This window comes from Canis lupus, chromosome 36, assembly GCF_048164855.1.
Source record: "Canis lupus baileyi chromosome 36, mCanLup2.hap1, whole genome shotgun sequence".
In the NCBI taxonomy this organism is placed as follows: Eukaryota; Metazoa; Chordata; class Mammalia; order Carnivora; family Canidae; genus Canis; species Canis lupus.
This window is the reverse complement of record NC_132873.1, coordinates 16,723,663-16,747,411: the sequence shown is the minus strand read 5'-3', so window position 1 is coordinate 16,747,411 and position 23,749 is coordinate 16,723,663. Positions and strand designations below refer to the sequence as shown.

Below are 23,749 nucleotides of genomic sequence, written 5' to 3'. Positions count from 1 at the left end.
TAGCACTCCCTTGCCTTTATATTTTTTTCTTTTAAAAAAAAAAACTTTATTTTACATCAACCCTATTTCCATTTTGTTTGCCATTGTGGAAAAGCAGCTTAAGAGCACTCAGTGGTTGTCCCAAGTCATGCAGTGGCCTGAACAGTGGGAGCTCCAGACGTGGTAGGCTGAGCTCTCCAGTCTTCAGTAGGAAACTCTGAATAGGCACAGAGGGCACCTGCACGCCTTCAGACCAGTCTGCGTTTTCAGGTTGAGTAGCAGTGAAGTCAAGAGATGGAGCAGTCCATTTACCCTGAAATTCCTCCTTGGGCACAGCCTTTTCAGCAGTGGCCTGCTCTTCCTTTCCAGTTTCTTCAGGATCTCTGTAGAACTGGAGATCAGGCAAGACGTCCCATGGGTGTTCACAGGAAATGGTGCCGTGCCTTGCAGAACTTCCTGGGCCAGCATCCACCACATCAGACCCACTGAGTGACTCCCTTTTAGCAGGATTAATCAAGTTTTTCTGAAAACAGAAAGGCCCAGTAATACCTGAGAGGCCCACGCAGTTAAGAAATATGGAGAAAAGCAGAAGAAAACACAGGCCATTTTAAAATGTTTCTGTTTTCCCTTAAAGCTCTGACACATTTGAATTATACTTGTGGCAAGAATTACTGTAGAACTCTACTCATTGGGCCAGAGATTCTTGTGCTATCAGTGAAATACTTACCCTCATGTAGCACACTACCTACACTTCTGAGTTCATTGGCCAGCCAGTGGCCTCCACTCTAAGCTAACAATGTGTGAGCCTTTATCCTTTGGTATATTCCCTAGGTTAGGTCTTAATCATCTCAGGCTCAAACTATCACTGAAACCTCCACACTATGGCAAGAATAATCTCCCTAACCTGTAAATATGTCCCGTCACTTATCAAGTAGTCATTCTCAATGACTTTACCATCACCTAAGTTCCTTGGCATGGCATATGAGCTCCTCCAAGATATGGCCCATGGCTGTATCTCCAGATATTGGACTCTGGGGTCAGACATACCTGATCTTTGTCTCAGATTTTCCATGCACTAGCTATATGAGCGTCTACTTAGTATTACCATTTGAAAAATGGGGCAACCAGTGGGGTTATTGGGGAAGATTGACTAGACTGATTAAATAAAACATATAGCATTTTGCTTGACAAACAGTAAGTACCAGATAACTGTTAAATTGTAGTAGTGATCAAAGAAAAAACATAAATGGAGGGATAGTTCATATTCATGAATAGAAAGACTTAATATTGTCAAGATGTCAGTTCTTCCCAACTTGATCTATATATTCAATGTGCTCCTTACCAAAATCCTAGCAAGTTATTTTCTTGATTCTAAAGAGTCTCAACAAACTGGTTCTAAAGTTTATATGGACAAGGAAAAGACCTAGAATAGCCTACATAATACTGAAGGAATACAAAGTTGGAGGACTGACACTACCCAACTTCAAGACTTATTATAAAGCTATAGTAATCAAGACAGTGTGATATTGATGAAAGAATAGACAAATAGATCAATAAAGCAGAATAGAGAACCAGAAATAGGCCCAAATAAATATTTATTGTGGTCTTTGACAAAGGTATACAGATGATACAATGGAGCAAATATAGTCTTTTCAACAAATGGTGCTGGAACAACTAGACATCCAACATACAAAAAAAAGGAATCTAGACACAGACTTTATACACAGACTTTATACCCTTTACAAAAATTAACTCAACATGAATCACCAACCCAAATTTAGAATGCAAAACTATAAAACTACTAGAAGATTACATAGGAGAAAACAAAGCTAGATGATCGTGGGTTTGGTAATGACTTTTTAGATATGACACCAAAGGCAAGATCCATGAAAGAAAGAATTGGTAACCTGGACTTCACTAAAATTAAAAAGTTCTGCTCTGCAATAAAAACTGTCAAGAGAATGAAAAGATAAGACACAGACTGGAAGAAAATGTTTACAAAAGACACATATGACACAGAACTGTAAACTAAAACTACAAAAAACTCTTAAAACCTCACAATAAGGAATGAAACAAATCAATTAAAATATGGCCCAAAGACACCTTAACAGACATCCCATCAAAGAAGATATCCAGATGGTAAATAAGCATATGAAAAGATGCTCTACATCATATGTCATCGGGAAAATATAAATTAAAATAACAATGAGTTATCACCGCACACCCATTAGAATGGACAAAATCTGGAACACTGACAACCCCAAATGTTGGTGAGGATGTGGAGCAACATGAACTCTCATTCATCACTAGTGGGAATCCAAAATGATACCACCACTTTAGAAGATAGTTTAGCAGTTTCTTACCCGACTAAACATATTCTGAACATACAACCCAAGAACTGCACTATTTGGTATTGACAAAAATTGAAAATGTATCTTCACACAAAAATCTGCACACAATGTTTATAGTTGCTTTATTTATTATTATTGCCAAGCCTTGGAAGTCACTAAGATGTCCTTTAGTAGATGAATGGATAAATAATCTGTGGTACATCCAGACAATATAAAATTATTTAGCACTAAGGAGAAATGAGTTATCAAACATGAAAAGACATGGATGGAACTTAAATACATATTACTAAGTGAAAGAAAACAATATAAAAAGGCTATAGACTGTAAGATTCCAACTACATGACATTCTGGAAAAGGCAAAACTTTGGCAACAGCAACCCATGGTTGCCATGGGTTTGGGGAGAGGGAAGAATGAGTGGGCAGAGCATAGAGAATTTTTAGGGCAGTGAAAATATTCTTTATGATATCATAATGATGGACACATGTCATACATTGTTCAAACCCAAGAGACTGTACAACCCCAATAGTGAGTCCTAATATAAACTCTAGACTGTGGATGATGATTTGTCAATATAAGTTCATCAATTGTAACAAATGTAGCACATGGTGAGGAGGGTGGTAATGGCGGAGTCTGTGCATGTGTGGGGCAGCGGGATCTGAACTCTACATTTCCTCTCACTTTTGCTGTGAAACTAAAAGTGCTCTAAAAGCACGTAGTAGTAGTGGCAATAGCAGTTATAGCTGTAATAGTAGTAGTGGTGTTGCTATTACTATATCCTCTTCCCTAATGGGCTCTGTTTCTTCCTTTACCAAAATCTTGACTTTCCCTGAAGACACAGTGCTTTTTCTCTTCTAAATGCCTCCATGTTGTTTCATTTTTGCTCTCTCTGCTCAGAATGTCTTCTCCTGCTGCTCCTACCTTCTCCCCCACTAAAACTTCTCCTCATTCATATTCAGGTTTCAGATGAAGCTTCAACACCCATATGAAGCTGTCTTCAACTCCGCCAGGTGGACTTTGCTATCTGTTTCTTCAGACTCCTACTACCTCCTTTCTCATACTGACACTCTAGCAGTGATCTCATTGTACTGTAATCATTTGCAGACCTGTCTCCTCTATATTCAAAGAATGAAGAAATCCAGCCCTTATTCATTCCTTTAAATATAGTGCCTAGCATGGCATTGGGATATGGTAGCTGCTCAGTAATCCCTGGTTCAAAGATTGTTCAGATTGTTAAAGATGTTGTCATGTTTATAGAGAAGCATGGTATATAGATATAGATACAATATAAATATAATAAATATATACACAATTGGTGAATGAGAGAATAATTTTCAATACAGAAACACGCCACCCATCTTTGCTACTTCCGTGAAGTTTTTCCTGACACCTTCTGGTGTTACCTGGGCCATTGTTAGTAATGTCCCGAATGGCATTGGAACATACAGTGTCCTACATCATTCTTTAATTATTTCACTTCTGATGCTTGTTTTTCCAATGAGACTAAAGCTCCCTTAAGATAAGGATCATCCTACATTTCATAAAATCTCTTATGCTGGTAACTCACCAGAAGATGAGGCACATGGGTGCTGAGACCCCAGAATGTGGACAGCCACCATTAGGCTAGGCCAGTTCTGGTAACAGTGCTAAAAGGATTAACTTGGAGTTTTGTGGCCAAAAGAAAAAAACTACTTTTTTTTTTTTTTTTAAGATTTTATTTATTTATTCATGAGAGACACAGAGAGAGAAAGGCAGAGACATAGGCAGAGGGAGATGCAGGCTCCATGCAGGGAGCCGGATGCAGGACTCAATCCCTGGGCCAAAGGCAGGTGCCAAACCGCTGAGCCATCCAGGGATCCTGAAAAAGATTACTTGTAAATGTCTAAAGCCATACTAGGGGACAGCCCCGGTGGCTTAGCAGTTTAGCACCGCCTACAGCCCAGGGTGTGATCCTGGAAACCTGGGATGGAGTCCCACATCGGGCTCCCTGTATGGAGCCTGCTTCTCCCTCTGCCTATGTCTCTGCCTTTCTCTCTCTCTCTCTCTCTCTCTCTCTCTCTCTTTCATGAGTAAATAAATAAAATCTTAAATAAATAAAGCCATACTAGGGATGCATAAGCACAATGTTCTCCACCAACCACAATTAAATAACCTTCAGCATAGTTCTGGTATTCGAGCTAATTCTTCCTACATAAAAAAAAAGTTTAAGAACAAAACCTTAGTTAGAAGTGGCTGAGGACAATAATTGTATCCTTCGCTTCTGCTTTTTCTATACCATTTATTTATCCCGTTTGTCTGATACCACCCTTGTTTCTGATCTTTGTTAGAAAAGTCAGTGGTTTAAATCAGGACTTGTATCCTAACGCAGAGAATTCTGTCTCTCTGTAGTCACTTGTGAGTTTGTAGGTGCAGTCTTCATCCCTACCTTTGTAATTCACTGGGCTATTGCCCTTTCTTATAACTCCAGCCACTCCTCTTCCATGTATTGGTGAAATATAAAGAGGTTTTTCAGGATACATTCTGATGAGCCTTCAGTAATAACTGGACACCAGGAATAGTCTTTCTTACTCTAAATAAGTGTATATATTTGTTTTGCAACAACTTCCACAGTACATCCTCCCTACACATGTCACCCAAGCTAGGATGGTGGTTTTATAGAGAGCTAGAACTTTTGGCAAGAAGAAAATAACTTGCACATCGAGTACTACCTAGAAAAATTTCCCCTACTGACTTGACACCTTTACTTCCCGTGCTTACTAGCAAATTCTCTCTTCCCCCCTTATAATGTCCAGGTGTTCTGTTTGCCCCCTCCATGCCCATTATGTGATGGCCAGCCCAGCCTAAGAGCCAAAACATAAATGATCCACAAACCCACCTGTGTTGACATGAACAGGTCATTACCTGTTGATGTAATTGATAAGTCAACAAGTACTTTTAAATACCTGGATGTGTTCATCCTGTTTTTGATTGCTATGAGAGCTGCAGAAGCACTATGTATAAAGTTTTTACAGTTACAGAACTAGCACACTTTATTGAGAACATACTGGGGCCACGCACTGCTCTTCAGAGTCTCAGAGGCTGATGGAAGAGACCCGAAGAGAGGTCAACATGGGAAGCACAAAGGAAGGGAAAAAAATAATAAAGATCAACCCTAGCTAGAAAAGAGGTCCTGACTTCTCTGTGGTAGTTGCCAGGGGAGGGAATTAAGTGAGGTTTGGGTAAGGGAGGGCTTCATGGAAGCTCTGGAGTAGACAGTAACTTGTCACCAACCCCTGTTAGTAAAGAAAGGTTTGGAAAAGGTACTTTTCAAAAATATGGCCCTGGGAAGCCTAGGTGGTTCATTCGATTGAGTGTCTGCCTTCGGCCTCAGGTTGGGATCCTGGGATCAAGCCCCACATTGGGCTCCCTGCTCTGCTTCTCCCTCTGCCCCTCCCCCACTTGTGCTCTCTCACACACATGCACTCACACTTTCTCTCTCAAATAAATAAAATTTCAAAGAAACACAAAAATACGGTCCTTGTCTTAGGCAACAGGAACTTAGGAGACATGATAACTAAATGTAATAGGGGATCCCAAAACAGGAAAGTGGTTGGATAAAAATCCAAGTCAACTGTGAGCTTTAGTTAACAATAATGTGTCAGTATTGATTCATTAATTGTAAGAAACATACCACACTAGTGTGTGATGTTAGTAATAGGGAAACTGAGTTCCGGAAACCCTGTACTGTTTCTCAGATTTTTTATAAGTCTCAAACTGTTCTAAAAACTAAAGCCTATGTAAAGGGGGAAAAAATGGTCTTTCAGCCTACTGAATCTCCCTGGCTTAGTGACAGGAAGGAGTCAGTTTGACAGTGACCCTTTTTGAAAGAAGTGACTTTGTTGTTAAATGCCATGTTTGTGGCTTGATCATCAATTCCAATAGCAATACTGAGATCCTGCTTGCTTTTCCACAGTTGATTTTTGGCAGGCAGCAGCAGCATTTGTGCACTGATTATAATTTTGCAATGCATTGTCAGTAACCAGGGTGTATAATGGATCTTCATCTCTAATTACTTTTCTCTCCACAGGTGTCTGGAAAGGGTCCAGATGGGACTGCACACAATGTCCGCTTTGAGGGGATGGAGAGACAGTACGCATCCTTACCCAGGTAGATCACTCAGGGGTCTCCTCTCACTAGCTTACCTACAAATAAAGTCTTTAGAGAAATCTACATGAAATAGAAATCTGGCTTTGAAATTGGGAATATGTTATAATTTTCCTTACTCCCGTCTGCTACAACCCTCGTGCCATCTTCACAACTGTGCTAATAATTGAAACACTTGTGGGTTATTTTTTAAGAAAAGAAAATAGTATATCATTGCAATTGAACATGTCAGCAAGAATATTGTATACAGAATGGAAATCCTAAGCCATTGCTATAAAAATAGTATTGAACATCCTGCACCAAGCTTAGGGACAGTAAAATAGTAAATCCTCTGTCCTAGCAGTTACCTACAAGGAAGGGCAAGCCAACCTTAACCTTGGAGCTTCGTGTGGGTGTTAAAAAGCAGGAGAGAAATGTGAACCTGGGAAGATGTTCTGTGCTTGATTTAGAATCTGACCAGGTTTGCAAGGCAGTCAGCAAATATTGCTGAGAGGCGCAGACACAGTGGGGGAAGGAAAACAATCGCGTGGGAAAAGTTCGCTTGGTGATTCTGGCCTAACACGATCCACTTAGGCTGTAACTAGACACCCCTGAAAATGAGATACAATTCTCAAAGGCTTGTGCTCTTATCTGTGAGATGAAGAATAATTTTGGTCTGCTATCAGTAGCACATGACAAAGAGGAAAACTTTCCAAGATTATGTCTAGTGCAGCTACTATGGGAGTGAAGAGGGAGTGTGAGAAATCTTGAGTTTGGGGGGTAGTGGGGGGACAAACAAAGAAAGGTTAATGCCAGCCAAAAAACTGAAATGTTACGGAATATCTCCTTTTAAGAAGAGGGGAGAGGATCCTAAATAGAGCTTTTTCATCAAAGTGGAATTGTTGAAGTGTTATCCCAGAGGGAGTTACTGTGTTGAGTTTCACACTGGCTATAATTCTGTGTGTGAATCTACAAAAATACCATCCTGGATATTGCAACAGGCATAGCCTAAGTGACCATCTGCTCTTATAAATAGTATGTTGATTTTCAAAAGTAATAAAATCTGAGCTCTAGTAGAGAATCAATTGTTAACACTGATTGGGCAGGATACTCAAACTACAATATTTTAAAAGCTTCCATACAACTGTATCTTATTTATCTCTCTGCTTTCTTTTTTGGTATGTTGTCTCATAGTCTCTTCTCATTCTTGATTTCTTTCCTCTCCTTATTTTTCCCTGGCCTAGTATTTTGTTTTCATTTTTTAAAAAATGGAAGTCATCTCCAAAATTTGTTTTAAATATAACATTTCTGGCTTTCAATGTTGAAATGTATGGAAATTGTGGTAAGGCAGATGGAAAGTAGTATGTTCTTATGAGAGGGAAGAAAAAAAAGAAAAAACTGGATACAGTTTAGTGTCTCCTGGCCAACTTGCACCAGACTGCGGAAATGGATTTTTTTTTTAGTACAAATCAAAAACACAAAAATAACATTGAAAACTCTAAATTTCTCTCATTCATTTTCCATATATCTATTAATTATCTACTCTGTATTGAGCCCTGAGGATATAGAGACTGGAGACACAGTGCCAGTCCATCCCCAGGACTCTACTCTCTCAGACAGGTGGCAGCAAATAAACGTTGTATGACAGTGCAACAAATACTTGGTTTAGTAATTATTAGCAGAAAGTCCTCTGAATTTCCAACTCCTATTTATTTTTGCTAATAAGCCCTGAAATGCTTAATCATGGCTAACTCTCAACAAGCCTATTTTAGGATTAAACATTGCAGAGCGAGTTTTCTGACAAAGGCGATACATTTATGCTGTCTGTGGCTCTAGAGCTATCATCACAATGCATGAGTTGACAAAATCCTGCCAACCCCAAGAATATAAAGTAGTTAGAGGGAAAGCATCTCAGACCAAAAGCAGTTCTGACCAACAGCACTCACACAGATGCATGGTGGTAGGAGTGATTAGCTGCATGAGCAAACAGACCTTGGTGGCTACCTGGCAACCAGAAGTCGCCATGATGGACAATAAATGGTATTCAGACAAATGCACGTGAGGTCCCTGGCACAAGTTTTCAAATGGAGGAGTTCCACCTCAGGTTTCCATCTCAACATCTGAAGAGGGGGTTGCAGGATATCCTCACCAATGTGCTCCAGCCCATGCGGGTACTCCATCTTTACCCAACAAGATGCAGAATGAAGAGGCAGGGGACCCACTTGGCTTTAAGAAGGTATACAGATCCAGCTCTGTGTGCCAGTGACATTTACCCTGGTTTTCTAGTCTTCCCCACCCTGGAGATTTTCCTGTTCTCTTGCCTGAATCACAGCAGCTCCCTGCTCTCTCCCTTTGTCAAGAGAGGAAGGTGAGCACATCTCTGTAGGCACTGGATCCATCCCCTCTTTGTCACAGAGGCAGGGAGCTTTACGATATTTGATATTTATGGAGTTAAATTTTTAATTGAAAATGGGAATAATTCAGGAGTGCCTGGGTGGCTCAGCCAGTTAAATTTTCCCACTCAGTTTCAGCTCGGGTCATGATCTCAGGATCCTGAGATGGACCCCCAAGCCCAGCTCCATGCTCAGCAGGGAGTCTGCTTCTCCCCCCTCTCTCATCCCCTCCTTCTGCCCCTCCCCCTGTTCAAGATCTCTCTCTCTCTCTCTCTCTCTCTTTCTCTCTTTCTCTCTCTTTCTCTCAAATAAATAATTCTTTTAAAACAATAGGAATAATTCTATCTATGGGAAGTTGGTGGCCAACCTTACAGTGAACTAAATGTGCTCCTGGCTGATTTGGTTGCCATGTGGTTTGTGGAGAGCATCACAGGAGTTTTTAAGTTAACTCAGTAATGCTGATTTATATGCCAAATTTGGAACCATTGACACACAGAGAGAGAAAGTGCACACACACCCCTCACACACCCTCTTCTCCAGGCATGGCGTGAGTCAGTAGCCCTGGTCAAGAGGCACCGTGCTATGCTTTCTTGGAGTTCAGCCATCTTTAAAGTGCGCTCCTGCAACCTGCTGCCCTGCTGAAAGACCCTTCCCAAAGTAGAGCCAGAGCCCCAGCCAGCCCTGGAAGAAGACAGTTCCTAGCACTCAGGAGTTAAGGATGTTGCCTAAGGCTAAGGGCTAAGGATGTTAAGTATCATTGTTAAGCAATGTTAAATCTTCTGTCTCTGAAGAAAAATGACTTTATTTCTTGTTTCCTGAGGGTGCTGTTTTGGAAAGCAGAGCATAGTTGTAATACGACCTCATTAGCAAATGCTAGGCTTTTACCAGGACGGATGTTTTGCCATCCTGGCCAGCCCCCCAATTTTCTCTGGTAGTAAACACAGTGAAGTCAGCATTCTCTTATTCTTGCCCGACACAAATTATTACTCACCCTGAGTGAGTAAGGAAGCGCTCGTTTCCTAGGCTGCTTTAAAGTGTGAACATCAGTGTATGTATTTTTGCAAACAGCTGCTTTTTCACGTCAGCCTCGGGGCCCTGCTCCGTTTTCGCGGGCCTCCTTGTGGTCAGCTCCTCCAGCAGCGAGCGCACCACAGGCCCGTCCCAAGCCACCATTGTTCCCACCTGGCCCATCCCTGGCCCTGTGGGATCCCATTATCCCTTCTCTGCAGATGGCTCAGGGCATCGGCACAAGATGTTGCTCCTCTGGGCTTATAATCAAGTGTTGAGTCCTAAGGAGTGAGCAAAAACATCTCTTCTGTGGTCCTATATATGTGGGCGGTGAAAGGTTGCTGGAAAAACTCATAAAAATGCCTTCGTTGGTTCCAGTACAAAATGCACATTATGCAGCCCCAGCTGGGCCTCTGCTGCTGTCCAGAATTTCTTTTAGTTGTGCTGTCGACTCCCCTGACTCTCCCACAGTGGCCATTCCAACCCTGTTCTACTCCCGTTAAAATCTGTGAAGATGACTAAAGCCCCCAAGCCCAGTCTCTAGAGATGACCTCACTTCCTCTCCTTTATGACCCTGAGACATTCATTCAACATGAGCTCCTCCACTTCTCCCCAGTTTGGACTCGCTGTCTTCACTGACCCTACTTCCCCAGGAGAGACAACGAGGGCACAGACTTGGGGTCAGGCCATAATTACAGCCCCAGCTCTGTTGCTTATCACCTGTGGGACTTTGGCCAAGTGATCTGACTGCTCCAGACTCAGTTTTTTCATCCACAAATAGGGGTGGTATTAGGGCCTCTGTATGGTGCTGGGATAAGTAGTAAGTACAGTAGTATAAGCAAAACCCTCAGTGAAGAGCCTGCCTGACATATTTTAAGGATTTTTCTTTTTCCTAGTGTTAGCTCCTTTTAATTTTATCTCTGGGGAAGACGTGTTTCTTTAGTGAGTCAAACCCATACAACAGCTCATTCCTGCCGGCTTTGTAGGGATCCTGTGCCATCAACTACCCCTCTCTCTGCTGTATCTTGAAGTCCCTTGGCAGTTGCTTCCCCCACCCACTGCCTACTACTGTAAATGCATAGGCTCTGAGAGCCCACAGCATGCACAAAGGAAGAGCCAGTGCCTGCATGGTGCTACGCTAGGGTTATAACTGAGACTAAAGGTTTAGCCAACTCTGGGGAAGGACCAGTGAGTGGTCCAGATGGTCAAGAGCAAGAGGGCATAGCAGACCAATATGATCTGAGTAACAAGCTGTGCTAGTAGACATGCTGGGAGACAGTAATTCTTATGGATAAGGAGTTTCATTTAAATCTCAAGTGGCAGGACTACCCCCATGCGCTTGATTCCAGTCCATCAGAGGAAACAAAGAACTTTCTTTCACCCAACTCTTTCCTCTAGGTCCCACATTTCCTCCCGTAAGAAGAGTGGCTCATATCTATTGACTCTCTTTCCACACCACCCACTGACATGGTAGCCTCTTGCCCCAAGTTTCTGATACTGGCACTGATAACTTCTAGCTGGTTCTGCCTGTAGCTCTTTTCCTCATGTAGATTATCCCTGAGCAACTGCCTTCATTCCTACAGATTCAGCTCTCACCATTATGATGATAATTCCAAAATGAACCTAGCTAACCTTGCTATCTCACTCTTCATGTGACCCCAGTTATAATCGCCTGCTTGACACCTCCATCCTCTACCTTCAAGAAAGAGGTTCCCATGCCCAAACTCAAGACCTCAATGTCATGTTTCTTTAGCTCTTCTTACTTTTCACTTCCATGACATTTGTTTGGCACCTTTCTAGTGCCACTAAAAACACCGTGGGTTAGATTATGAAGCTTTGCTGCCCCTCTCCACCCCTTGGATTATAAATTCCTCGAAATAGGGGATATTGTTTTATATTCATCATGTTTTATAACCACCACTAGGACCTAACATAGGACTATGTATATAACAGGTTTTCAATATATCAGCAGACAGATGAAAATAGATTTTTTTTATATAAGTAATTTATAGGAAAGAGTTTCTTCCAAGTTTTCATGACCATTTGTTTCAGGATGCTGTTTTCTAATAGAACACTAATTTTTCATGAGAATGCCTCTTTTCCCTGGAATCTGTAGAAGTCCAGACTTCTAAGCAGTCAACTCTGATGGAGTATTTACTGTGTGCCAGGCACTGTTCCAACTGCTTTATATCTACGGACTTGCTTAATGTTCACAACAATCCTGTGACTCTAGAGCTAACCCTATTATAATCCCTATTTCATAGGCAAGAGCACAAATACAATTGCCCAAGTTCAACAGGTAGAAATGGCAGAGGTAGGATTGGAACCCAAACAGTCTGGCTGCAAGTTTGTACATTTAACCTCTGGAACTAGGTTATACAGCTTAAGAGTCAGAACCAAACTCCGTGGGGGCACCTGGCTGGCTTAGTCAGTAGAGTATACAACTCTTGATCTTGGGGTTGTGAGTTTGAACCCCACATTGGGTATAGATACTACTTAAAAATAAAATCTTAAAAAAATCCTTGTTCTGTAGAATTACATACTGACTGATGTATTTAAAGGTAAATGGTCATGATACATGTAGCCTAAGCCCAAATACTTAAAAATAAATAAATCAATTACAAAAAAAAAAAGAATCAAACTGTGATTATCACACTCACCTTGTATCACTTGGTCACCTTTTTGTCTTTCTCCCTAAACTATAAGTACCTTTGAGGACAGGGACTATGTCTTACTCATCTTTGTATATGACACAGAACATTACTAATATACAGGTTAAGTAATGCCTTTCAACCATCTCTGTAAATGCTGTCATAAAATCAATTCTTTTCCCATCCCCTTGGGTCCTTCCCTTGAAATATGAACAATTTAATGTGTAATTGCTACATGAACATTAAGCAATATACTTTCTCTACCAAAAAGGAGACTCCTGTTTTGTTAGAACACTCCCGAGAGTTGAAAAAGCAGTATCTGCAAATTGGTACTTTGGTTCTTTAAGATTAAGAATAATATCTACCCAGAAAGAAAAAAATGACAAGATGTTTTCAGGGGCAGTGGGGGAAGCTGCAGGAGCATTCCCAAGGAGAGAGAGACTCCCTTTCCTGAGATTGATGCGGGACAGGGCCCTGCTCAGGCCATACTTGGCTCCCAGTCCTGATGTTGCTCTAACCCGTATTACATAAATTACTTGAGAGGGAGAAAAATGTGTCTATGATCGTCTGAAGCAGCTTTAACTTGGCTGTGTAATGAGAAGCAACATACTAGAATTGATTTTGGGTAGAAAGAGCAACTTTAGAGGAGCAAACAGCTTATGCTTGCTTCCTAGGAACCCAAAATAAACTTGCTTCCTAAGTGTGTTCCCACTGTTTTCGTATTGGGTAGGATTGTGTTCAGATCAGAAGAACATGCCATAAGAACAGACTTCCGCTTTAACATTTCAGTTGGTTCATTTTGTCGGTTTCAGCTTTCTTGTCTACATATGCTTTTGCCCACCCAGGAAGACTCAATCACAAGCACGCAGCTAATGTTGAAGCATGCGACCTGCACTGTGCCTACTACATTGTATTACCCTCGACAGCATTTGGTCTGGGCGTCCCCTGTGCCCTCTATTGTCATTTACCTGGCTGCTTGAGGACCGTCTCTCTCCCTGATTGCTCTGGTTCTCTTCAAGGGAGCTTCTGCTCTGCTCACAGCTATTCAGTTTTCCTTTGCCAACCTTACATTGTTTTATAGCATTTGCCAAGCAGATGGCAGTGACTTTCGAGCTCTGCAAAGATTTTCACCAATGCCACAGTCCTGGTCTTTGCTGAAGCTAAGCTAGTGATTGAGTGAGTGCAATGAAAACAAGAGCAGTCAGCACCTTAGGTGTATATGTGTGTGAGCTTGTATCCGGTGAGGGTGGGGCTTCAGCCATCTGGGCTGGGGAAGTGGACAGAGTCTCCATGTTGCCTAATTAAGGATTTCTGTCTGCCACAAAGCCAGTTTGTCAAATAAGAGGCTTCATGAACATATATGCACTGCTCCCAGCAGTCAGATGTTCAGCCAGGGTTTGAGGCCATTCCAGCTACTCCTTCTCCACAAGGGAAGGGGCCTGATGCCCCTCATCTAGATATGGCTGATCATGGCCAGTCTTTCTGACCCCTTCCTGGTAGCACAACTTTATCTGAACTGCTCCGTATTTGAAAGTCCACCTCTCAGTACTCAAGTCTGTGATCACTGCCCTGACTTTGGAGGGAAGCTGAAGAACCTGTCTAGATCATATCTTCTGCATCTGCATGCGACAGAATGTAATGCTTTTTTGAAAATCAGGGAAGCCCTGCTACCCCACCAGATTAAATTTCTCATTCTCTCCCCTCTGGCTCCCTGCACCGAAAATCTAGTCTCTGCTTCTCCTGCAGAGACTCCTGTAGTCAGCTGCCTGGTTGGCTTCTCTGACACCGCCTCACTCAATGCAGAAGACAAAATAATGAATTAGCGGCAATTTAATTCTTTGTGAAATGAAGATATCTCCATCGTCAACTCAAACTTCCTGAAAAATGCAAAAAGCCCTAGCGTGTAATACCACTTCAAGATGCCAAGCGGCTGAGATCAGGGGGTTAATGCTACTGCCATATCATTTTTATGTCACTTAGTTCCTCAGATAAAAGTCCATTTTAATCAACTTTTCATCATTTCCTCATAGCCAATATATCCTTGATGCCAGTTAGAATATTTAATATTAATTATTCAGTGGAAGTCCTCCATTATGAGTTTAGTTAGACGACTAGTGATTTAAAACATGTTAAGACCCATTACAGCACTGATGTCCCCAAAATAGTTTCAACTGAATCTTGATGGACCACATATATTAAATTCCACAGATCTTTACTTTTCCCTCATTGCTCCTAGAAAATATTGAACTATGACATGTCTGTTCACTAAGTACTCCTTTTAGAGGAGGGGGATGTGCCTGCTGTTTCAACAGTGCCAAATCTGACACTACCTTGAACTTGAAACATGGTGAGCTTGGTAAGCTGACTTCCATATTTTCCCTCCTACACATATTTGAGATTTAGCATTCATTTCCCACATCTCCAACCAAAAGAAAAGAAATGGTTTATTTTGTGCCTAGGCAGCTGCTCCATGCAGAATGTTGCTCTGTCTCTAATTTCTCATATTCCTTGGTTATTCTTGATGTTTTCCTATCGGATTGCCACTCTGCCATCTGCCACCAGAAGCTCATGGTCCTGGAATTACTGTGGTGAGTTTCCTGACCCTGCTGAAGTGCTTTCCATGATGCTCTCACTCTGCACCTGCCTCCCTCTGTCTTTTGCATCTCTCCAGCCATTCGCTGCTATGGCCTGGCCCAAGTTCCTCACTTTGTCCTTGTGTCAACCTACCACAGGCAGAGACACTCTGAATAAACCAAGTGTATTAATTCTTTACAATATCTGGTATGTGTTTGTGAGGGCTGTGTTTTATGATTCTTTGAAATGACATCACATCACTAAAACATGCAGGCATCTAGGATAAAAAGCAAGGGCCTCCCCAAATGCAGGAACACATGATGTCTTCCCCAGAAATAATGGAAGAGTGAAGTCATTAGGTTTAGTTTCCATTTTTGTCACCAAAATCTGCCCACAGATTGTCTCAATGATGCCATATTTACTCCTAAGCTAGACAATTATATTTGAAAAGGAAATCAAACCAAGAACAATGAAGGCAAAGGCAGAAGGGGCATGATGTAAATGTGTGCAACACCTACCACGTGCCATGTACTTTCTATGGGTTGTCTCATTTTCTGCTCACCATCCAACTGGATAAGAGTCATTATGATGCTCATTTTGTAAAATAAAAAAATCCGTCCTTGAAGTGGCAAGATCAGAATCAGAATCCAAACTCAGTTCTTTCTGGTTTTCAAGATCTTCTTTCTTCTGCTTTACCATGCCACTAACACCGACAAGTTAGGGAGATGGTGGAATCCAGCAGCTTTCTTTTTGTTTTTGTTTTTTTTAAGATTTTATTTATTTATTCTTGATAGACATAGAGAGAAAGAGGCAGAGACACAGGCAGAGGGAGAAGCAGGCTCCATGCTGGGAGCCTGACGCAGGACTCGATCCCGGGACTCCGGGGTCACGCCCTGGGCTGAAGGCAGGTGCCAAACCATTGAGCCACCCAGGGATCCCCAGCAGCTTTCTTCTTGAGTAACATGAGTTCATGGGAAGGAAGATATCTTCGACCATATTAGAAATATATTCAGTGTTTCTTAGGGCTCCAAAGAACATGGGAAATGTTGAAACCTGTAGGTGGTGAAAAAGCAATAAAATACAATAAGACAAATAATAGGAATTTATGGGAAAAAAGAACATTGCTTTTGAAGCGTATCATTCTTAGTCTTATATCACTGTTTTCCCTGAGTAAAAACAAGATAGCCACATTTTCCTTACAGCAATTATTCTGCTCCTATTGGGAGCAAAAACAAAGATGTAAATGGCTCCACATGGGGCTGCACAGGCAAAGGACTGCATACCTCAAGTGCATGGACCGGATTCCCAGCCCCAGATCGCACTCTGCACTGCCCTTCCAAAGAAGCACTTGTAATGGGGCATCAGGAAGGAACCAACACTTGATAACCATTTATTGTGCTCTGAGAACTCTGGTGGGTACTTTCAACTGTCCTCCCTTATTTCTAGCAACAATCCTGAAATAAGTATTGTTATCCCAATTTATAGATGAAGAAACTGAGGCTAGAGATACAAAGTAATATGGCCAGGGTTGCACATAGAATAAATGACGGGCTTTGGATTTAGTCTAGCTCCTTCTACCCCTGAAGCCTCTAACTTCTTTATAAATCAAGTTGTCTTGTGCCAGGTTGGCTATAAACAAGTAGGAGAGAAGCATTCAATGCCATCCCCTATTGAGGCAGCCCTCTCTATGCTGACCCCATCCAAAATCACTACAATATGTAACTCTAGGACATGAACATGAACAAACCCCTAACAGGCATTCAAAATTACTAAGAATAGCAACCACGAACCACAGAGCTCCCCTTAGCATACATAAACACCCACCTCCTTCCTGCTGAAATATCTTCTAAACGGTGCTCTTTTTTAAAGACAACATGTTTGTTATGCTAGTGTTTAATATATATACCAATTGGTTCCACTTCAGCAGCTTTCATAGCCAGGAAAGTATTGTTGCTTCTTTCACGGTATAGGCCTGGCAGATGCTCAGGGGACATGGCTGAGATGTAAATGCCAGATAACTGTGGCGGGATGGCATCAATTGACTGTATTGCTTCAAGTCCAGGGAAGAGAGCTTTGGCAGTCAATTAGCACGGAGGTGCCACACGAGCCCATCTGTGCCCTGGATTTCATGTGACACGGGCCCCATAACCTCAGTCTTTGTGCCAGCAAACACCTTGGTCCAGCTCCATTATTTCTAGCAAAGGCAAACATTTGCAATACAAATGTGGGAAGGGTTGGTACAAAAAGAGCAGCATCCAGAATGTGTTCTTGCTTATATTCCAAGTCTTCAATTAAGCCTAGATAGAAGTGGTTCGGGCTTGTCCCAATAGAGGGTTGTCCCCCTCAACAATCAGCAAAACTGACCCTTGTGGTTGAACATGGAATGACATGTTAAAAAGATAGGAACCTGGCAATTCTCACTGGCCACGCTCCACCAACAATATGCTCTGGGGCATGATAAGTCGCCTTTAAACTTGGCCATTGCTTGAAAGTGAAGACAGGGTGGTGACTGCTCAGATAAGGTTTCTGCCCACTAATTGCTTGCATGTAGCTGAGGCAAATGCACACCCATTTCCAGAAATGATAGTGTCTGACAGCCTGGCTTTTACAAGGTACCGGAAAGAGCTGTAATTGTTGCAGGAGAGGTTTAAGATGGAAAATAAGCACGTTGAGCTATTTTAAGGAGAAGTTTGCCACAATGAAGTTTTTCTTCTGGAAACAGGCCTATAAAATCAGGATTGGAGTTTGTGCTTGTCTGATCACTTTCCACTGATATGTTGGTGCCTTTGATAATTTATGCTAAATGGTCTAGACTGTGTAACACTCTTTCATGGTTTTGGGGTTTATTTGTTTGTTTGTTTTTTTTCCTAACATCCAGAATCAGGTCCATATATAAGACAGAGCTTATAGCCAGTATTTATATGAGTAATTTCTGGATATGCCCCATGTAATATGGCCAAGATAATGTGAGGACTGCTTTCTGTGGATTGGTTATAGACAAGTCACTTATGTTACCATCTTGTCAACAGCTTGAATTCCAGTTTGTACTTTTTCTGGTCACTTCCTTCATATCTGATTTTTTTAAAACCCAGATTAGTCCTGAATTGCTCAGAGCTAACTATGCAATTCTATTAACCTACACAGTTGAGCTGAAAAAAGTCATCTATGCTTGCTTATTCCTTCATTCAACAACTATTCACTGACTACCTACTGAGTACAATACACTCCGTAGGGCTTGAAGATACAATAAGAGGTCCACAAGACACAGTCCCTGCACCATGAAGCTTGTAATCAGGTGGAGAAGATGATAATTGTACAATCACAAAGAAAACATAAAATTTTAACTCTGCCCCTTATGAAAAACAAGAGCTGTGTGATTCCAGAAAATATGGGAATTTGGACTGAATCAAGGGAGCTGTGACCTGAAGGAGGTTAGAGAGTAGACATAAGGCACATTCCACACAGGGAGAACATGTGCAAAGATCTTGTGGCAGGAGATGGCACCATGAACTGAGAGACTGAAAAAAAGGCTGTGTGGCCGGGATGGAAACTGCAAGAGCCGAGCAGAAGTAGTTAGAGGTCAGACCATGAGTGGTTAAGTATGTTTGTATTCATTCAAACACTAAGTAGAAACTATTTATGGGTTTTAAGCAGAAGGAAGACATAGATTTGTGTTTCAATTTTTTTTTTTCTACAGGCTGAAGAATAGATTGGAGGGAGTAAGGATGCAAACCAGTTCAAAGGTTATTGTTGTAGCTCAGGTAGGAGGTGGTGGGGCATCCAGGGGTAGTGGTGATGACAGCAGAGATGGGAAGAGATAGTGGGAAGAACTGACAGAATGTTCTAACGGATTGCATGTAGAGGTGCAGGGGGTAAGCAAAGCCAGGTGTCAAGAATGAATCCCCACCCAACGGCATAGGTGGTGGCACCATTTCTTGAGAGAAGAACTGCTAGGAGAGGACTGGGCTTGGGGGGGTAATGTTGAGCGTGAGTTGAGACATGCTAGATTAGAAGTGCCTTTTAGAATTCCAGAAGGAGATCCTGAAATGTGCAGCAGAGATAGCTCAACGAAGATGGGAAGTGCGGTGGCTAATCCAAGAGGTTAGACCAATGTGTACTCTTGAACACAGAAGACCCTAGGGCATATTAAGGGTGATGATGTAATAACCGCTGAGTCTCCTACTCAGAAAGTACGAAAAGAAGCAGGTGGACAGTGCAAATTGCATAGGCCTGGCCTCCAGTCTGTGGTTGTGACATGTCCTCAGCTATATGGACAGGAAAGGCTTATCTATCCTTGTCTGTGTAATTTCATTCTGGAAATCATATTTTTCTCAAGTAGTAAGAGTTGGTGACTTAATGCCATGTGGCATTCTGTGACTAAGCATAGCTCTGACCCCATAAAGTAGAAGCATGAAAATAATAAGAAACAGTGGAAATCATTTTGGTAACTGTGCTGTCCTTATGAGACAGAATATTCTTGTTCTTCGGAAATATGCATTGAAATACTTAGGGGTAAAAAGGCACAAGTCTCCTATTTACTCTTAAATGGTTCCAGAAATAATAATATGTATATACAATACTATGCATGAGTGCATGCTTACAAATGTGGAGAGAAAGAGGGCGCATGGAGGGAGAAGGGAACAGACTGGAAGGAAAGAAGATGAATGAAAAAGTAATGAGGCAAATGTGAATGTGCCGGAAATCTGGAGAAAGTACAGTGAGTTCCTTTTACTGTTGTTGCAGCAGCAAAAACAACAATAACAAGGAACATAGGAGGTTCTCTTTTTTTTTTTTCCATAGGAGGTTCTCATAATTTTCTAGTGCCAACTCAAAATTTTAAAAATGTCCTCATGCTAAAGTCTTAGGCTGGGTTTGTCCCAAAGGCAGACCCTGGGACAGAGACATGAGAGCAAGTGATTTTATTTGGGAAGCGATCCCAGGAAGTATTGGAAAGAGAATGAGGGAGAACAGGGAAGAAAGCCAGTCTATACTGCATTCGTGAGCAGGTTACTGCCGCAGGCAATGGGGATCAGTTCTGGGGCCCTCTGGAAATAGTATGGAATGCACCCACACCTGGTGCCACCTGAGAGCAAGGATGTTGGGGAATTTATCTTGCAAGTCCTATTTGTCATTGGCTAAGGATTGCTCCTGAAGGAGCCAGGTCCCCAGAACTTCTGCCTCTCTAGAGCCCTGGCACAAGGGAGCCTCAAGCCGAGAAGCACAGACCTGTGGAGTGAGTCCCGTGGTGGACCTGCCGTGGGGAGAGCCTGCTGGACAGAGCAGCACTGCTACAGTGCGTGAAGGTGAAGTGCCATGGTCAAAGGGCATCAGTCCTAACATGCTTTCATAAGAGGGAAATATATAGTTATTGAGTAGCTCCAGACAGTCTTGGCACATTCATTTTATTTTTGAAGTGGGTGTTGTACGAATTGGTCATGTGTTATATGAAACACAGTGAATGATGGTAGAATTGACAGAGCCGCCCCAGAGCGGAACCTCAGAAGAATATATTTCCGGTTTCTCTGTTTTACTCAAAAATACAATTCATCAAAATGACGGAAAGTCTTTGGTGAGGTCATTTGCTGTCGAGTCCATGTTCAGAACATCATGGAAATACGGCAGCTCCTCTGAGAATGCCAAAATATGAAAGCCTCAGGAAAATGGAATTTGCTACATAGGTGCCTGACTTAACCGTGGCCGTGAATGCATGATGCCAGTTTGAGGGTCTGCAGTGACTTTATTTATGCTCATGGCTGTAAACACATACCTGGTCAGGTTTGTGTGGGTTTCAACAGGTCATGTGTGCTCCAGTTAAGAATGGCAAGAATTTGGCCAAATGAAGAGACTAGTCATAGAGCCCTAGTTATACTGCACCTGTGGCCTCACCTGAGCATGAGACTTTATGTGGATATCAGTGTTGTGTCCGTGAAGCCTATACAACTGGATCCATTACATCCAGTCAATTAAGATGCTTAAGCTCATCTTCCTGAGACCAAAATGTATAGTTTACAGATCCAGCAGGCTACAGGATAAATTCCTAACATGTAATTAGATCAAAGAGTGAATATTTTTAAAGTTCTTGATATATATTGCCAGATTGACCTCTAAAAAGTTTGTCTCAACTTACACCTCACCAGCACTGAGTACAAAATACTTAATTTATGTCAATTTAATCGATTAAAAACTACTAATTATCGCAAACAGTTTTAATTTATAATTCCTTTACTTGTGATAAAGTTGAGTTTTTCTCACATGTTTATTGGAATTAGTTTTTTTTTTCAGTCTATGGTAACTCATCTATTTTTGTATTATTTTTGTCTAGGTGTTTAATGCTTCTTACTTTACTAGAGTTCTTCATTGTCCTATGTTAATATTATTTTAATTTAACTTTATACATATGGTGAATAGTTTATAATTCTATAAGTCTCCAATCTTTTGGTTTATGATTTAATCTTTGCTTCTATATGTAAAAAGTTGTCTTTCATCATGAGACCGATAAATATTTGCCAATTTCTCTTCTAGTTGTTTATGATTTCATTTATTTCTTATTTATTTATTCTTCTGCAGGAATACTTTGAACACACATGTCATCCTAGGTAGTAATGTGCTTTCATAACATAGTGTCAGGCAGTACCAACTGTGAGATTGTTGTAATCATAAAAAATACATGATGGTCTAGATACCCATGTTAAATGGCTTTGTACAAAGAATGCAGAAGTTATCTGTGCAATTTACTGATATGCATCAACCAGTCAAATTTTTTTTCTTGCTCCCACTGTAGTTAAGCCCTGTGTCAGAATATACAAGTGTCCTGAAGCATTCTGATCTGGACCCTTGAAACATGATACAGCACCGGGTCTTCAGTGTCCTGGGAGTAGTCAGGATCACCCAGATGAGCTTCTTTCTTAGGATGGCACTTCTCCTTGCAAAATATGTTCTCCTCTCTTTGACCCTCTGCCAGCCGAGGTGACCCTCTGCCACGTGAACATAGAGTAACTGTTGAGCTGACACACAAGCCATGCATCCCTTCAAATATGCATGTCTGTGTTCCCCAGATCTGCTTGATAAGAACTCCAATTGTGCTCCCCAAAGATAGTATTTATATCACTGGAAGTTGCTCTTTGAATTTCTCTGAGAAAGATGCACTTTCTACCAAAAAGAGACTTCTCTTGAGATAGCACATGTATCACTTTGGCTAAACCCAAGGGAACTCTGAGAGGGGTCGTAAGCTGGAATATTTATATTGTCTACTGATTGGTTTCAGGGGATCCTCAAACTCCCTAAATTTACATGCCAATTATTTTAAAGATTTTATTTTTTTATTCACGAGAGACACAGAGAGAGAGGCAGAGACACAGGCAGAGGGAGAAGCAGGCTCCCTCTGGGGAGCCTGATAGAGGACTCATCCCAGGACCCGGGATCACAACCTGAGCCAAAGGCAAATGCTCAACTACTGAGCTACCCGGGCATCCCTACATGCCAGTTTTTTAATGAATAATATTTTGTGCAGATTTCTGAGGGAAGGGGTAAGTAAAACTTACTGAATGAGAGGGATTCACTGTAAACTCTTTTTAAAGGGGTCATTTTTAAAAATCCTCCCCTTACAATTTCTGTGTGGCCAGCATTTTTCTTTCAATAAAACAATAATGTCCTCATAGAGAATATTTCCTTTGTAAAATTCATGAGAAAAAATATCCAAGCAGTGGCTGACTGTGTTGAAGGGTGTCTTCACTATCAGAATGAATGTGATAGTTTTAGCAAGAAAACTTATTTTGGTCTCCTTTCAGCCCCCAACAGCATGCGTGTATATATATTTCTGTTTTAAACCCTGCCTTTCATGTGCTTTTAGAAAGAACAAACCTTCCCAGCTTATAAATCCCAGAAAATGAGATAGATGGCATCAACCTGTTAACTAGGCACCCCTATTTCCCTTCTCCCTACCACACCCGCCAACAACAGGAAATACAGGCCCTGCTTACGTTTCAAGGCTATATTTGTGTGTTCGCTAGTGCTGCCTAAGGAAGGATTTATACATCCTATCTTCCCATCTTTTGAAAGGTAACAACATTCTGTTTCATCCCCTGAGAGTAGAGAGGAAGAAGAAACACTAAGAGAAGGAACAGCCTTCTTTGGGACACAAAGTACTATGTCAATCCCCCTATAAATTATAGCAGCATAAAACCACAGGAAACACTAAAAAGTAAAATACTAACATTAAACCGTAGCCACTCCACCATGTATAATTTAGATATATAATCTAAATGTAGGATGTTGTAATACAGTTGTCCATGTACCACTGGCAACAGTTATATTGGAAAAGAATAGAGACATTAGTTGCTGGTAGATAACAAATATCCTTTATTCATCCTTATATGTAAAAGCCAAATGTCCTCAAAATACTAATCATGGCTAAAAATTTAAGGGCTGCTCTATCTTTGTTGCATAATATGAATTTGTGGCCTAATCTAGCCTTTTCCTGACCTTTTTGCCTAATGGCGGGATATTAATTAGAGAAAGATGGTTGCATAAAACATCCTCCTCATGTGACTATTTTATACATATGAGTAATTTCAAGCGACTAAAGATGGAAGGAGCTAACCTGAAGGTAACAAACTGCTCACTGTCTCAGCCAAATTAGGCTTAATGCTGAAAGGCATTCCTTAAGAAGTCAAG

The 23,749-nt window shown here is 41.4% G+C and overlaps 1 protein-coding gene and 1 non-coding gene across 6 annotated transcripts in view; one reads left to right on the top strand and one right to left on the bottom strand.

The window, feature by feature from the left end:
• The window catches only part of PARD3B (par-3 family cell polarity regulator beta), a 987,000-nt gene that overhangs the window by 926,722 nt on the left and 36,529 nt on the right, over positions 1-23,749 (top strand). For all 5 annotated transcript variants that reach the window (XM_072813099.1, XM_072813097.1, XM_072813100.1 and 2 more), the window contains one exon: positions 6,395-6,474. In XM_072813099.1, the coding sequence (XP_072669200.1) occupies positions 6,395-6,474 (80 nt within the window). The remainder of the gene's footprint in view (positions 1-6,394; positions 6,475-23,749) is intronic.
• LOC140625929 (small nucleolar RNA SNORA62/SNORA6 family) lies at positions 634-784 on the bottom strand. The gene has a single exon (XR_012025194.1). It is a non-coding gene; the product is annotated as a small nucleolar RNA SNORA62/SNORA6 family (small nucleolar RNA).